This window comes from Ictidomys tridecemlineatus, chromosome 2 (assembly GCF_052094955.1).
Source record: "Ictidomys tridecemlineatus isolate mIctTri1 chromosome 2, mIctTri1.hap1, whole genome shotgun sequence".
In the NCBI taxonomy this organism is placed as follows: Eukaryota; Metazoa; Chordata; class Mammalia; order Rodentia; family Sciuridae; genus Ictidomys; species Ictidomys tridecemlineatus.
This window is the reverse complement of record NC_135478.1, coordinates 169,643,369-169,660,426: the sequence shown is the minus strand read 5'-3', so window position 1 is coordinate 169,660,426 and position 17,058 is coordinate 169,643,369. Positions and strand designations below refer to the sequence as shown.

The window sequence follows — 17,058 nt, the reverse complement described above, 5'->3', positions numbered from 1 at the left end:
CCTCATCTCATTTTTCTCACTGCTGACTGCCTTAATTTGTACTCTATTTCTTACTGACCTTTATTACGTGTATTTTATGTTAGAGAGTCTTTTATTCCTCTCTTCATCTTAGTGCTCTGAAAGATTTTCATATATTGCAAGTAAACTTTAGAATTTCCTGTGACCACACATTTCTAAGAGATAAATGCTTGCCTATGCACACACACACACACACACACACACACACACACACACCACAAAAGCACATATGTGCATATTTGTAGATTCAAGTGGATAGTTATACAACTATTAGTGATTCATAATGACAAACAGCACAAATATATATTTAATGTATTTTCAAAGATATCTGTTTTAGTCCCTAATGTTTTTATAACCCAGGGCAATGTACTATAGTAGAATTTGAGAGGAATGAGAAATCTCGCTTTATCCAGTAAAGCAGGAAAGCGCAATATGGATGGGAAAACAGGTGTTGAACTTTCCAAACTTCTAAGGAGCACATGCATCTCATGCTGAGAACTTTGGGAAATAATTCATATGTAGATGAAAAAGCTACATCATAGGTCTACACCACAAACCCCTGGAAGAGTCTTTTTGTTCCCTGGGTTTCACATACATCAGTTTGAGGACCACAGTTCTACACCATAAGTCAGATGTGACCACTCCTCCTGCTTATTCTGTGTTTCTTATGGCAACTTTTTGGCTACTCTTGGATCCTGCTCTATCTGCCCTGTCAATTTAGATTTTCTAATCATCTTCCAGTTTCTGTTGTTACCCTACAACCTACCCAACCTACCAACTATTTAAGATAGTTGCCATATCTTAAATACCATGAGGCTATTCTACCTATTCTTTACTATTCACAACCATTTTGTAGAATCAAAATAAGAATTACTGACATTCAATGCAAAGCACCCTTTTTGTAAATAAAATCACCTTATTTTTAAAATAAATGGTAACAAATTATGAGTCAAAAGTTTTAAAACCCCTCTTCAACTTTCAAGAGAAAAAGTGAAATAATTAGCAACTCTATTATTTTCTTCAAACATATTGAAAACCCAGAATGAGTTTAGCTAGTCCAGACTAAGTGATAACCTGCATGTTGTTTCAAGAATTTAATAATACAAAATAATCAGTTGCAATCAGATAAACAATTGTCTGTTACAATTGGTCCCCAAGATCCCCACCCACTGGCATGTGTGTTCTGTGTAATCACCTCCCCTTGAATGTGGATGATATTTGTGAATACCAAAAGACTAAATACAAGGAGACTCATCATTAGATCTCTTTACACCAACACAGGTGAAGAAATTTTGCATGTATAATTATAGTTGCTATAAACTGATTTTTACCTTAATCAAAAGGGATACTAAACTATGTGAGCCCAACCTAATCAGGTGAGCTTTTGGGGGGAAAAAAGAGTTTATAGAGGTCAGAAGCCCAAGGCACTGGAGATAATATCCTTTATGCCTTGAAGAAGTAAACTGACATATTGCAGAAAGGGTCATGTGTCAAGGAATGTTGGGAAGTTTCTAGAGAGTACAGGCTTTGTGCATCCTTACATCACAAGAGGCTGAATTGTGCCAACAATCAGTGAACTGGAAATGAGATGCTGAGTCTTAGATGGGCTCACATGTCCGGTAAACACCTTGATTTTGACCTTGCAAGACCTGAACAGAGAATCCACTTGAGTTGTCACTGAATGCCAGACCCACAAATGCAATATTATAATAAAGCTAAGTTGTTTTAAGACTCTTAAGCTTTTGGTAATTTATCACTACATAAATCTAACACATGATTGAAACCACCACCAAATTTCTCAGTTTTGCACTAGAGGATTTATTACATATGCAAGCCAAGACATTTTAAAAACTATTCATAAAATGTTCTCTCTCCTACTTAAGAAAAACAAGAATGGAACCACCATATGACTCATTTATCCCACCCCTCAATATTCATCCAAAAGAACTAAAATCAGCATGCTATAATGATACAGCCACTACAATGTTTATAGTAGCACAATTCACAGTAGCCAAATTATAGAATCAACTCAGATGCCCATCAGTAGATGAGCAGATCAAGTAAATATGGTATGTACACACACACACACACAATGGAGTTTTACACAGGCATAAAGAAGAATGAAATATTTGCATTTGCTGATAAATGGATGGATGGAAATGGAGAAAATCATACTAAGTAAAATAAGCCAAACTCAGAAAATCAAGTGTCAAATGTTTTCTTGCTTTTGTGGAAGCCAGAGCACAGTAGGAAAAGACCAAAAGGGGAGGAAATTGAACATCCTAAAGTTAGAGGGAAGATCAGTGGAGTAGAAGTGGGAGAACAAGAGGGAGGGAAGATGGATGGGAAAGGGAAAGAAACAATGGAACAAATTTAACAAAATCATGTTATATGTATATATAAATGTATCAAAGGGAATTTCACCTTTATGTATATGTAGAAATTATGAAGCAAAATAAATCAATAAAGGAGTGAAAGGAAGATCAGTAGAAGAGAGCAAATAATGGGAAGGAAGAGAAGCAGAAATGGGGACAATGAGTATTATGATCAAATGTATAATTTAGCAAAATGAACCCCCAAACTATGTGTAATTATAATACTTTTAAAAAACTTATCTCTCTGAATTTCTAGAATGTCAAGTTTATTTTAATATTTTAATAATAGCCTTTTCTAATCTCTAAATGAGCAATCAAATAATTCTTAAACTAAAAGTTGTCCTTCAATAAATAAATCTTTAAACATTTTCAAAGCTCAGAAGATTATTTTAATTTGGAAGACATAGGTTTGGCTCACAAATCCTAATATTATTTTATTAGAAGTAACATCCTAAAAGCACCACACTCTACTTAACACAGCCATCAGAATTATTATATGTTACTTACATAATTCACCAATTCCCCTTTAGACAGAAAAGAAACTTATTTAATATTTAGGAAGTGTCAGATTCATTTTATTTTTTTTATTTCCCAATTTCTTTCGAAAATATCTGAAGGATTCATTGAGAACCAAAGAGAAGGGCAATATGGACATCTTTGTGAGTACAATCATGCTATAGGGTGAACATGCATGTGAACATGTGTGTGTATTCTTATTATATACAAGAGTTGTAAGAGTAACAAACACACACACACACACACACACAGAGAGAGAGAAAAAAAACAGTTGGTTTATTGAACCTAACTGATTCAGAATGACAGAAAAATTAATATGATTAAACAAGTCAATGAGTGGAATGAACTTGGTCTATACAGAGCAACACTGTCACCAAGTCATCTTTTTTTTTTTTTTTTTTTTTAGGACAAAACAGATGATTCGGTTTCCCTGGAACATTTTGTTTCATTCTGAGAGGTTTTCAAGTTCTGCAGCTATTTCACATATGCCATGCACATCGCCTTTCTATGGTCTTTATGAGTTGCCCAAAACATTTCCATTTATTAGTAGTGCTAAAGAGAGATTCACCTTGACAGCACAATAGCGCGAATGATATTGAGTTAGGTTTCTTCAGAATACTAACCACATCAGGCTGCTACAGGGAAATATGCAAATATCTGTCCATGTTCTCATAACTGTGTTACTTATGGTCCCTGACCTTGTGTTGCTGATATTTATCTCTTTATATGATGCCTACATGCAATGTTATCATGCCAACTTAAGCATTATCACATCTTAATACATATATACAGCTCTATTGATCTTAAAGCTTTTAGGTTCTAGTTGAAAAGATAAGAGCTCTATTCGTGAAAACAAACACAAAATAAGTCTATATCTAATTAGTCTCCAGTATAATTTCAAAGATCAAAAACATGGGAGTTAGCCATGAAAGAGAGGACTACATATCTAAAGTTAAAGGGACAGGAAGACTAGGAAAACTAAGTTTTGGGCATAAATTCAGGAGAGCTGGATAAATTTCTGCAGTTAAACTCAGCTTTCCTCATTGCCACCTTTGTCATTCACCAAAAGGATCACAGCCAGTGGACAACTAATGTTCCTGTCTCTGGAGAGAAAAGGGAGGGAAAGGATCCAGGATCCAGGACTAGAAGGTAAGAATCAAAGTTCCAACTTTTAGTATCTCAGTGACTTTACAATGTTCTGCATATTCCCTGGTCTTTTTCTCCACTATTTTTTTTGTTGTTGTTGTTGTTGTTTTCTTGATAACATTAGAATGTTTACATTTTTACCATATGTACAAATACTTTTTTTTAATATATGTGTGCATTTATGTATGAACCCCTTCCAAAATAACAACTCTTTGAAAATTCAAAAGATTGGGTAGGAGTATATAACACATTCTTAAAATATTAAAACCTGCACGTATTAAAGCATCAAGTCAAATACTTGTTAACCTGTCTCACTAATAATCGCCTGCTTAGATCCAGTCTGTGAGAGGAAAAGGAAGCAATAAATTTGACCCTAACTTACCACACATTTTAATTGCACAGTACTCCCAAGGGGTGTCAGGGTCAAGAGTATAGCACCACGGCCTCGGCTTGCCATCAGGGTTGCGGCAATAATTATCATCAAAGCCCTTGTCGGGGTATCTGCAAACCACACCGAGAGAAGTGTCACGTAAATCTGCCTGGGAACACACCTAGCCTTCAGCTCACAAGATAACTTTCTACTTAGTTTGGATAATACTAGCTAGGGAAAGTTCCAGTTTTTTCATCTTTTGCTTTATAGGGACTGCTGATCATTAACTATTGAATCTACCTGCATATTCCACTAAGAATAGAGTATCATCCTCTGTGCTAATAAGTTAGATCCATTTGGTATACCTGTCCACCAATTCGGATTCCAACTGAATCCCTTTCTCATACAGCCCAATTAAGAAACAGACTGCAAAAAACATGACCGCATATAGAATGCTCATTAAGAAAACAGGTCCTCCTCTAGGGCTTAAAGTTCAATTGGAAGTTTGGTTTCAATTGCTCTGTTACTAATGATAGCTCAGTTTTAAAATGGAGCTGTTCTAGGTCATGCCCTCAACTCCACCAGGGCAAGAGACAAACTCCATCACACCACTTTCTCCACATCCTACCTCCCTTTAAATTAACAGAGTCCTGAATTGGTAACCTGATTTTAATTGCTACCACATCCCTTCTGCTCTAACTTAAAAGAAAGGACATGCATTTAAAAAAATAAATCAAGAGTTTTAATTTCATTTAAAAGAACAACAAGAGGCAAAAACTAACAACAATCACTAAAAAAAAAAAATAGAAGAAGAGAGTAAAAATACCTTGTAGCAATTTCCAAAGGAAGGTAGGTATGCTTTTTCTTTGCAATATTTATATATTTATTCTTTCTAGTAAAAATAAAGAATTTATTTTTCTTTTCTTTTGTTTTTTTCCACTTCATTTCATGTGAAATGAACTAGCAAAAGACATAATCTGTTGTTGTTTTCAACTATAAGTTCAAAACCTTCTCCTGGAAAAAGCTGGCCCTGTCCACCATTTTTAAATACATCAGGATAAAATAGCTAATGCATTATTGGCACTAGTTTTCATTCACTTTTTAGAGACATCTCCTAAGTTCAGGTGTCACTCATATGACCCACAGAATGTAAGTCTCTGAAGATGCAGCTCTGGAAGGATATTTGCTTGCATTTAGGAGTAATTAGTCCTTTCATGGTTTGGGCCTATCAAAGTGGTCATCACTGAACTGACTCTGTCTTTTGTCTTTTTCTTTCTTCTTTTTCTTTTTCTTTTCTTTTTTTTTTTTTTGCTAAAGAAAGCTCTGTTATTGCTTCTACTTTGTACCTGACTATATAGTCTTGTGTCCAAAACCTTCCTGATTTTAGAGACTCAACTAGTCAGTCAAGACCAATAAAATCATACCTAATATTCTCATATACCTCATCATAAATCCTTTTTCCCCAAAAGACACCTCTCCCAAATATTCAGCTTCAACAACACTCTCAGAAAAAGACCATATGTTCAGGGGAGTTCTGAAGTATGTTCAAGCCCCATCATTAAAACATCATACAAAGAGTTTTCATGGAATCTTATCATGAAACAAATAACAATTTATACAAAGATTCGTGGGAAGCAAGATTCATTGGTATTTTACCTTTCGGGCAAGAATTTGTGTCGGTGTGGTGTCTGATGATCCCAGCGCTGACAAATCTTGCCTGATTCTGTATGATCCATGGGACCTCGATAGCTTTCCCCATTGCAGGTCATGCATTCAACTAATAAAATTAAAGTATGGCATGTTAATTGTTTCTGACAGCAAACTCAAGAACACCACTGTTTCATTTAAAGAACAGCAAATCAATTTCTCAGCAAACAAATTTTTAGACAAACCTACAAACCACCCTAATTTTAAATTGGGGACTAATGTCCATAAATAGTGGCATAAAATACATGCTATGGAACTCATTATATAGTTTAAGGATGTTAGTCTCATACAGATTCACCTGAGGGCCAGGATGCTAACTGTAAAATTTTCCAGTAACTGTCCAATTATATGTCAATACAAAGAGACCAAAAATATAAGATGGACAATTGGAAATTTTCTCTTTTTGGTCTAAAATGCAAGGATCTTGGTGTCTCTATTTTTAGCACAATAGTGTTCCTCTCTCAACTCACCCTTCAAATACACATATAGTAATTGCACCATTCAAAATGAGTACATGGTATTTTCTTATGGTTAATTCAATAATCAGGAACCAATGTATTTAAGGAACCAGTTGCAGACAGAAATTGGGTGCAATTCAAAGGACACAGATTAGAAAGAACAAAGAAAGAGAAAGAAAGAAAGAAGTCACAGATCTTTTCTGTTAGTGAACATCCATGTTGTGTTGGCTGGGCAAGCTCACATTCTTATCCAGCATAGGATAGAAAATGACCTGCTATTGAACTCCTTGTACCCACTCTTTTTAAAATGTATAAGCTGATCTAATTATGCAGGATCTTACTGATGATTTTGTGAGGTTAATTAATTGTTCTCTTCTGGCTGGTCTCTTAGGTCACAATGAAAACTCTGAATCACTTCAACTAGCTGAAAATGAGACTTCACAAACAGAAGGTTGATTTGTAGCAAGGCACGCATCCTGCAAAATAAATCATTGCTTGGCTCTCCTACGAATCCGGCAAATTTCCCCAGACACATCATTTGTATCTTGTGATTACTGATCATCTAACTTTAGTTGAAGTGGGAAAAGATATCAATGTTTAGTTTTATCCACTGGAATCTAGCCTAATGGATATTGGTAGTAATTTGGAATATAATATTAGAATCATCACTTTTGAGCCTCTCATTTTTACAACATAGAAGGACATTAACTATTAACTTTCTGAAACACATAATCTATCTATTGACTTGATCCATTTACTTCTTTTCATGCAGGTTAATTCACAAACTAAGACAAGGGATCTATTCAGCTTCCCCTCATTTGATACTGTGATTCCCCAGAATACACTCAATAAGTAAATCAGAGGGGTTCAAGAGCATATTGACAAGGATGCTCAGGTTAGCCAAAGTCAATTCCTCATTGAAATGCTCAGAATAGGTTATACATCATCACATTTCAGCTTTTCATTTGAATGGAGTGTAGATTTATTTGGTTCCCCTTAAAAAAAAAAAGAATTCATGATTTGATATCTTCAATGAAAAGGATGAAGCATTTATCATTGTTGTTTGCTCCTTTGTACTGAATTAAAAAGTAGGATAGCTATGGTCATTCATAAAGGTAAGCATCCAGGTGTCTAATTTCTACTCTTCAATAACACTCAGGAATCAGAATATATCTACTATATTTCCTTCAGCAAATGCATTTTGTAATAGTATATATCCTTCTAATGAGAGACGATAGAGTTATTTTCTGGGAAGCAATACTATGAACATTATTATAAAACACTCTTCTCAGACTTGTCGAATTTTATTGGTCTTAGGAAAAGATAACTACACAAATTAAACAGATGATTCCATAAGATGACTATTTTCTAGAATGAATGTGGTAGGTCAATTCTTCTCCAAACATTAATGTGCATAAAAATCTCCTTCAAATCTTGTTAAAAAGCAAACTCTAACTCAGTGATTCTGGATTGGGCATTAATAATAAGCTATCAGGGGATGCTAATGCTGCTGGTACTTTACCCTCATTTTAAGTAGCAATTTTGTAGATACTGTGATCTCTTCTAAAGTTCTAAGTGTTCGGTGGCATTGGATTTTTAAGAGAGACTGAATTTTACTTGGATCTTGAAAGATAGATGAGAGCTGGATAAGGAATAAAGGAAAAATTGCAATAAAATGGTATGAAAACATGAACTAGTATGTTCTGTTTGTAATAAAGTGAACAGAGAGTTATGGCTGTGGTTATTGGCCCAATGAGATAAAAAATAATAAATACAAGTTAGCAAAAATAATTAGATTTTGGAAGGCAATGAAAGTTGTAAGAGTAGCAATTAAATGTGTCCTATGATAGAACTGAGATGCTAAAATATGCATCATTTTGATTACTTATTATATACTGCTAACATGTAAGATATCCTTTGATTGCTACAAGGAAGAAAATACAACTCACACAAATTTTAAGAGACTTACCTAAAATAGAAAATGTCAACCCTGTGTCTGGAACACAGGTCTTCTGACCCACACAGTCTACAGTTCTTTCCATTGTCCCAATTTTCCTTTTGTTCTATATACTTTTACACGTTTCTGAAAAAGTCTAACTGGCCATATTTTAAGATAAACTGATAATTTTAGGAAGTCAATATTCTTCCCTTATTTATCTCCATTAGCTTTTGCCTTATTCTTTAGAAGAGTAGGTTACCCTCCTGTTGAATTCTCACCTATTGGAGGATAGAGAATAAAAGGCTATGGGAGAGCAACTAGATTGGTCAATTTATACTAGGTAAGTAACCAGAAAGTTTGCCTTTTTTACTATTGAATTAAACTCTCAGGTTAATAAAAAAAAAATTACCTCAAGAAGGCCAAAATTCTGAACTTAGTTTTCAACCTTTGCAAATTCTAAGAATCTTATATAAGTTTTCACAGCTCACAATCAAAACAGTGTAGGTGGAAACCAAGTCCACATACCCAAGCAAACAGGTGAAAGTATGAATTATGCAATGGTGCAAGGGGGTTGAGGATTGTTCTTGGACCCTGTCTGTCACTGCCAGTTCATTATTTAATCATTCCAGAAAGTTCTTCCCTTTAAAAAATAAAGATAAAAGCAAAGTACTATCCTAGATCACATAAACTATTCTTCAGTTCAATAGTCTAAGAATGGTTCTGACCTAAATAATAGTAGAAAACTATAAAAACTACAGACAAATTGTAATATAATCAGGATTAATTTAACATCTTTATCATCAAACCAACCCAAGAAAAAATTGTGTACTGTTTTCCTTAATCATAAAACCTCATGTGTTGTGAGTTTGCAGAGTAAAACAATTATTCAAAGTATCTGGATCTATTTTGAGTCACTGTTTATTTTATTCCAGTAAATGTACTCCCTCAGAAAAATCCATACATGCAATTTCTTCAGCAAAACTGAATGATTAAAATATGAATAGTTTCACAAATTCACACTTACAGAAAATTGTTTTATTTAAGTCTATTTCTTAAGGTTTTTTCCACATGGAATATGAAATTATACACATAAAGTTATTTAGTGTTGTTTGGGATTTTAAAGTATTTTAAAAATAATGATTATGATTTATTTAAAATATATTTAATTGAGTACATGACAATCACTAAACATGACATTTGTTCCAGTGACTGATGAGCATTTTAAATCCCAAATACTAAAACAATAAATGGAATTTTATGTACCTCAACCTTCTATACTTTTAAATTACGCATTTATTAGTAGTATTTTCTTTACATAATTGTATAATGTTTTTTTCTTATGTTGGCATATAAAGTTATATATATATACATATATATATACATATATATATTATCACTTATGATGTTTTAAAGCATATATACATTGTAGATGGACTAAAAGCAATTAATTAACATATGTTTTAGCTCAGTTATTGCTTTTGTGCTAAGAACATTTAAAACTCAATCTTTGTTTTTCAAGAATATAACACATTATTATTAACCCTAGTAACCATGTTATACAATAGATCCTTTGAACTTACTCCTTCTTTCTGAGAGATGCTAAATGTGAAAAAAAGAAGTTATTTTTGAGTGATTAATATATTTCAGCTTTAAATTGTATGAAAATAATATCAAACAAGATATCATATAATTATTTTATGAACCAAAATTCTAGCCAAATTTCAGACAATCACTCAATCAAGAGTTTAATATAATTACAAAAAATCTAAATATACATACTCTTCTATATATTTTTAATAGTCCAAAAGTTTAACTACCATTTTTTTCCTCTGTAATTTTAAATATACAAAATGAGGATTACTACCTAATTCATAACCTTTAATACTTGCCAGTTAATATCCATAGATAGAAATGGACCACCCATTATACTATTTAAGCATTTCAGATTGTGAGATTTCTCCATCATATATGTATTTAGTAGATGTTTACATCACATCTGCATTCTTTTTTCTATTTTTTTTACCCATTTTATAAATAGCTCTTTTTCCTCTTTGAATGTATTGACAATGCTGCTTATTTTGAATCCTCTTCATTAAAATCCTACTAACACATTGCTTAATTTAAGCTTGAATTTTATATATGATTCAGTTCACATTCCCTGAAATATGTTTAGCCTACAGGGCAGGTGTTGATTCATTTCCCCTGAAAGAAGGCTATTCCATTGTCAGACTTCTAATTGTTTCCAGAAAGAGCGTATCTGCAACTGTTAGTGCGGGGGTGACTGAAAACGTCACGGACCTTTAATACAAATGAGCAATGTCCTTTTCTGGGGAGGTTGGATGACCTCAAATTATTAAAGGATATTACATAATTACATTCTAATAAGGATAACTGAAAATAGGAGTTTAAAAATTACTTATTTTATACCACTTTTATTCTCCATCACCTGTTCATCAAGATCTACATCAGTGTATTCTGATAAAGGTTTTTCTTATCAACCAGGGGTTGAAAATCTCATTCCCACAGGACTAGGCAGGTAATATACATGCTAAACTGTATAAAGTTTGATCAAATGACCTACCTTTGAAAACACTTTAACAGGTCAAAAAAATTTTAGATAAATAAACAAAACTCCTTGCCAATGATTTTTCAATCTCTGTGATAATGGAGATTCCCCTAAAACAGGATTTTTTTCTTCCATGTGCAAATTTAAGACAAATATTGATTACAACTTATTCATACAAAACAGACTTGTTCATAATGTTATCACAGATAAGTTTATTATTTTTAAAAGAAAAGAAAACAATGAAGAAGTTATATAGAACAGAATATGACATGGAATAAAAAGTAAGAATTTACAAACAGATGAAACTGGCTCCACCACATGAAGTCAAAGATTATAAATTAACTAATAACAAAAAACACATTTGCCTTCTCTGTGACAATTAGCTACAATGTCCTTTACTTGTTATTTTATATATATATAAACCTAATATAAAAGGATACTCATGGAGGATATATTTTCAAAAAAAAATATTTGGTTAATAAACAGGTAAAATATCTTATTATAAAAATTGGTCAGTATTCCAGCAGTCCCTTCCCTTCCCCCAGGACTTCAAAATCCTAATGAACTTTTAAAATAGTTTATCCATATCTCATTTGGATTTGGAGAATTATATTTTTTTGACAGAGTTGAAAAACCCAGCTATTTGGTAGCCAAATGACTAAGAAAACTGAAACCACATACAATGCTGAAATGGTTAATATTCCATCTTGTCAGTCACTCAATTTCCCACTGAAATTGTAAAAATAGTACTCTTTATGCTGTGAGAATTTGGTTAAAAAAAAACAATATAGACATGGGTTTAGGGTACCTGACTTCAAGAAAATTTGGGGCCCACTGCTTCCATCTCTTCAGATACTATTCTGAGTGGCACTCAGTCCCAGTCTGTGTCCAATTTGGTTCTAGTCACATTTTCATTAAATGAAATGTACACAAGGGTTTCAAACTTCCATTCCACTGAGCCCCTGTTATATTCTCTTCTGGGTACACAGATCTTGGACATACCACATCAGAGTAGGTTTGACCAAATCTAGACAGAAGCACGTGCTGGATGAACAGACCTACCATTACTGCTAAAGAGCTAATTTCATTCAGCTCCTTTCAGGTGATCCATGAAAGCAGAGTTGGAGGTAGGTGAGCTTAAGACAGCAGGTAAGTAAGCCCACTTTTAACTTTTTCCCCAAAGGGATATCTCAGGCTGACATTTAAATTCAAATGGATAGTTTGCTCCATTATTGTGCAGTAATCTGGTAATCATCAGATTGTAAAACATTGTATAAGAATGCTCAAATAATTATCTATGGTTGCATTTGAACGAACAAGATGTTTATTTGTAATTGATTTGCTCCTATTAAGCTTTAATGTGAGTTACAGTTCTACACAGGGGAATAGAGTTCCCACACGGCATTCAGGTTCATTTACCTTCTGAACACTGAGGAATGTCACAGACTTCGTAGCGTACCTCTGGATTGCTTGTGAAACACCATGGTCCCCCTTCTTCCCCTCGAGGATTTCGACAGTAGTTTTCCTGTAGGTCTTTACCCCGATAGCTCGAAGGCAAAAAGCTAGTTTTAAAATGATAATCATTACAGTATAAGAGCATGCAACTTTATGTTTGGCCTATTAATTTTATGAATTAATAGTAAGCTTTTTCTGAAAGTAAAGAAACCCTTAAGTCTCTTACGTATACTTTCATATATCTTAAATTCTGTCATTTCCATATATTCATAAAATACTTGAATTTTATTAAAGTTTTCCTTACTGAACTTCCATATTCAACATCAAGAATTATTAGTATCTGGATTTTCTAAACTGCAGATACTCAAGCATGTAATTGGTGTATCATAAAAATACAATTCCAAAGTTCCACTGGAAGACAGCAAGTGCTTGGACAAGGCCACCGAAGAGAGAACTGAGAAATCACTGCAATCAACTTCGACATCTCACCATTACCCTGCTTATGCAAGGTCCTTAGCTGTCTGATCACTGCTTTTCTTTTGAGTACTAGCGCCCCCTTCTATACAATTGAGAAACAGATTGATGAAATAACATGAACAAAGAATACAAAACTGAATCAAATCTGGACTCTAATGTCAGCTCTTTCTCTTACTAACTGTGACATCCAGCAAGAAAGGCAACCTCTCCAAGCCTGTTAGTTTTTCTATATACACACTGAGTACAAACATAACCTATAACTTTATGTGGTTGTTTTAAGATGTTCAAAGGATGATGGAGTAATTGATAGTTGAGAAATGCAGCCTGTGATTAAGCACATTCAACCTTGTAGTCACTATAATGTCATAATAAAGAACACAATTGCTTATTCTCTTCAAAAATTTTATAGTATTGATTATAACTGGAACTTGTTGTTCCCAGATATAACTTCTAATAGTAAGCTATTGGGTGCTGTAACTTCAGTACATTACCTTCACCTAAAATTTCTAGTGCCTTTGTGATAGTTTTGTTACCAGCATAAAGTATTCCAACACATCAGAACAGGTCAAAGCCTATATATTCTCTTTGTATTGCTCATGGAATTGGACTCAATGATGATACATTTGTCTGCTAGGCTGCACAGAAAAATCATTAATAAAGGAATATACATCTGTAGATTATACCAGTAAAAAGTTTTTTTTGAAAATCATCTCTCATTTTCACCTTTCTATTGTGTATTTGCTAAAAAACAAAAAATTGTTTCTGCTTTGCTGATCTCAGAATCTCAGAATTCTACGTGTACTTGAAGTCCAAGGATTTCAATCTCTCAATAAATATGATTCAAATGTGTTCCCTACTCAGTGAAAGTTCTAATTATGAAATGGATATGCTAATTACCTTTGGCTGGTCATTAGCCAATATATACATGCATCATCATGTTTCATCTCATAAAAGCACAGAAATTATGTGTCAATCAAAAAGAAAAAAATCATTTTTTAATGTTATGACACAGAATGTATGCAGGCCTAGGTCAGGCACAAGCGATGTTTTGCAATAAAATTCTTTTATTTACACATGAATGTACATACACCAGAGTCAAGTCCTCTGAAAATATCAATTAGTGTTCAAAAAGAAATAGCCTATTCTAAGAGACTTATCATTGAGTCAACATTTTCAATGAAACAAATTAAATATTATAAACACTATGCAACTCCAAAGTGTCTTTAGATAGTTTATAGCCTTACATCACTAACATTGGATGTGTGCAGAAATAAAAATAAAACATTAGGTCATAATTAAAGCTCATCATAATTTCACAGTGGTTTCTAACAGTTATTAATTTAAAAAAAAACAACTTATTTTATTGTCTTAGCTCCATCATTCCAGAATATTATTTTAGTCTATCTTTTCTTGTTTGTGACACCCTGAAATTATTTTCTTTCATTTTTTGGCCTATCCTCAAATTGTCATAGAAAATTTATATAATACTAATTTTTTTGACAATCAAAACTGACTTTTGCTTTCTTATATTCATGAAGTCAAACTTACTTATGAAAATTCTACCAAAACTCTATAACATATAAAAAGTAGAGTGGTAAGAATAAGTAGTTATTATCACAAAACCATATTGTTGCCTCATATATTTCACCTGACTAGTGTTTGACATGGTCCTTAAACAATTTATCTATTGTTTTAATTTCTTCATTTAAAGGATAAATGGGACGAGCAAAATTACTATATGTTGCATTTCTATCCTTTTTAAATTAAGTTTAGTGGCTTTAGCACACATTCAATACACACATATTCAATATCCACAGTCTTAAAGAGAATTTTTAAATCCATGCATGCACACACACACACACACACACGAGAGAGAGAGAGAGAGAGAGAGAGAGAGAGAGAGAGAGAGAGAAATACATATACATCTTTCTAGTGGATTTGCAAAGCCAAAGAGAAGTTATTAAGTAGTGAATGTGTCAATCAATAATTTAATGGAGAAAAAAAAAGAAGAAAGGAAGAGAGATAGATAAAGTAGAAATTAAAACAAGATATGGTCAAAATTTGAATAAAGTTTTCCCAAAAGACTTCATAAAGTGAAAAGTTGGGCTTCTTGCCACAATTCTGAATCAATCCATAAGAGATACCTCTTTAGAACATTGAGGTTAAAAAACAGTGTGGGGCATCTCTTTTCTTCATTCTTTGGTATACTTGACCTTTTACCCAAACTGGTTTTCTTTTGTGTCCCAAGACGGTTAGCCTGACTTTCCTCAGCATCCCATAATTGGTCAAGGGATGAAGGCTGGCCCTGCCTTTTCACCTGTGAGTGTTCTTGTGACAAATATTTACAAAAGCCTATTTCACACAAGGTCTTTGCCGGTCTGTGGGCTCTGTAATAAGCTTTTGGTCACACACGTACTATTTTTAGTACTCTGTCCTTGCTGTTAGCAAGGCTTTAGGAGAGAAGAAATATTTGAAGTTGGGTTATATCCAAATATATTTTGAAATATATACTAGGTCTTCTAGGTGCTAGCCTCCCTTTCTTTTCTTCTAATATAAACTGTGCTCAGAGGAAACTTGATCTATTCCATCATCTGCTTCCTTAATGAATGCTGGATGGTTAATGAAGGATATAGATGTAGATATCAGGTCACCTGATTTTCTGGTTAAGCTTCTATACTAATTTCATCATCTATCATCATCTTTTCATTAAGCCACTTGTAAAATATTTCAATTTAGGGAGTCAACAGTAAATCACTCCTTCAGACACAAACATAGTTCTTTTTCTATTTCCCGTAAAATTGGTGTTTAGTTAACACTTAAAAGCATTAAGCTATCAAGCAGATATTCCATAAGCTGCTAAAATTAAATGTTGCTCCCATTGGATACAAAAAATAATTTGATTAATAATACAATATCCCCTCAGCCATAAACTTCTATACCACAAGGAAATGTTCTTTGGTAAATAGCTGATTAGACTTGAAGCCAGTTCCCAGAGAGATATACTTCGCATTTACTCCTCTAGCAAAGAATCACAATCATAGAGAATTTGGATTGAAATAAGACTTCTGCTATGTCAGTTCAATGCACTCTCTTGGACTAAGGTAGGATTGATTTCAAATGCTTTTTCTGTGTTTGTGAAACACTTTGATCTACCTATTTAAATAAAATGTCTTCTTCATTATGCAGATCCTTAAGAAAAAGTCAATTATACTGCTCATTTTGTAACATAAACATAGTTTCCAAGATATTTCCATGTAACTGTTACAAACTAACTTGAAAAAATAGTTTTCTATTAATGGGGTTGGGAATATAGCTCAGTTGGTAGAGTGCTTGCCTTGCATGCCCAAGGTCCTGGGTTCAATCACCAGCACCAAAAAATAAAATAAAATAAAATTGTATTTGGATGTTCTATTATTAAAATACTGTCAACCAGTTCAGCTTGGACACTGAACTAGGTGGTGTAAACTAGGCAAGATCAGGGTTTGGTCCTATTGAGAAAGAACTCTTTTTTTATATGTGGGACAAATAACTAATCTCTGTTTACTAAAGCAAAATCAACCATATCACAAACGTATGCTAATAAAAAGCAGAATAAAATCAAAACTGTATCCATCAAGGCCAAGTCATCATTAGTATTGCAACAATGTGTCACAGACTTTGTCCTACTCATAAGCCAAGTATTTTGTGCCCTAGAGTTGTTACAAGCGCAGGTTACATAGTGATACTGATTGGGCTTATCACTATACTATTTACCATTTACAGAAATACACTAAGGTTCTTTATGCTACAGTGTCATCATGTATATAAAATAGAACTAAAACCCACTACAATGTTTGCATGACTGCGTGAGATACACCAGTAAACTGCTCAGCAAGGCACTTGCCACTGGAAACTGAATCATCCAATGTATTTACTAACCAGAGGAGAGTTGTTTTAAAACAACTTCATTTCCTGTTAAAATTATTTGTGAAATAAATTTGCAAAACCATGGCTATATTTAGTTCTCTGGTAGGTATTAGATACATATATTT

General features: G+C 33.4%; 1 protein-coding gene and 1 long non-coding RNA gene across 4 annotated transcripts in view; one reads left to right on the top strand and one right to left on the bottom strand.

Moving 5' to 3' along the window:
- The window catches only part of Hgf (hepatocyte growth factor), a 75,708-nt gene that overhangs the window by 44,807 nt on the left and 13,843 nt on the right, over nucleotides 1-17,058 (bottom strand). For 2 of the 3 annotated variants that reach the window (XM_021735865.3, XM_078040139.1), the window contains 3 exons: nucleotides 12,515-12,657; nucleotides 6,082-6,202; nucleotides 4,438-4,556 (listed from right to left, as the gene is read on the bottom strand). In XM_021735865.3, coding sequence (XP_021591540.1) covers nucleotides 4,438-4,556; nucleotides 6,082-6,202; nucleotides 12,515-12,657 — 383 coding nt within the window. The remainder of the gene's footprint in view (nucleotides 1-4,437; nucleotides 4,557-6,081; nucleotides 6,203-12,514; nucleotides 12,658-17,058) is intronic. The other variant, XM_040291700.2, reaches the window with a different exon arrangement.
- Nucleotides 1,067-7,122, top strand: LOC144375395 (uncharacterized). Its single transcript, XR_013435135.1, has 3 exons — nucleotides 1,067-3,052; nucleotides 3,979-4,058; nucleotides 6,982-7,122. It is a non-coding gene; the product is annotated as an uncharacterized LOC144375395 (long non-coding RNA).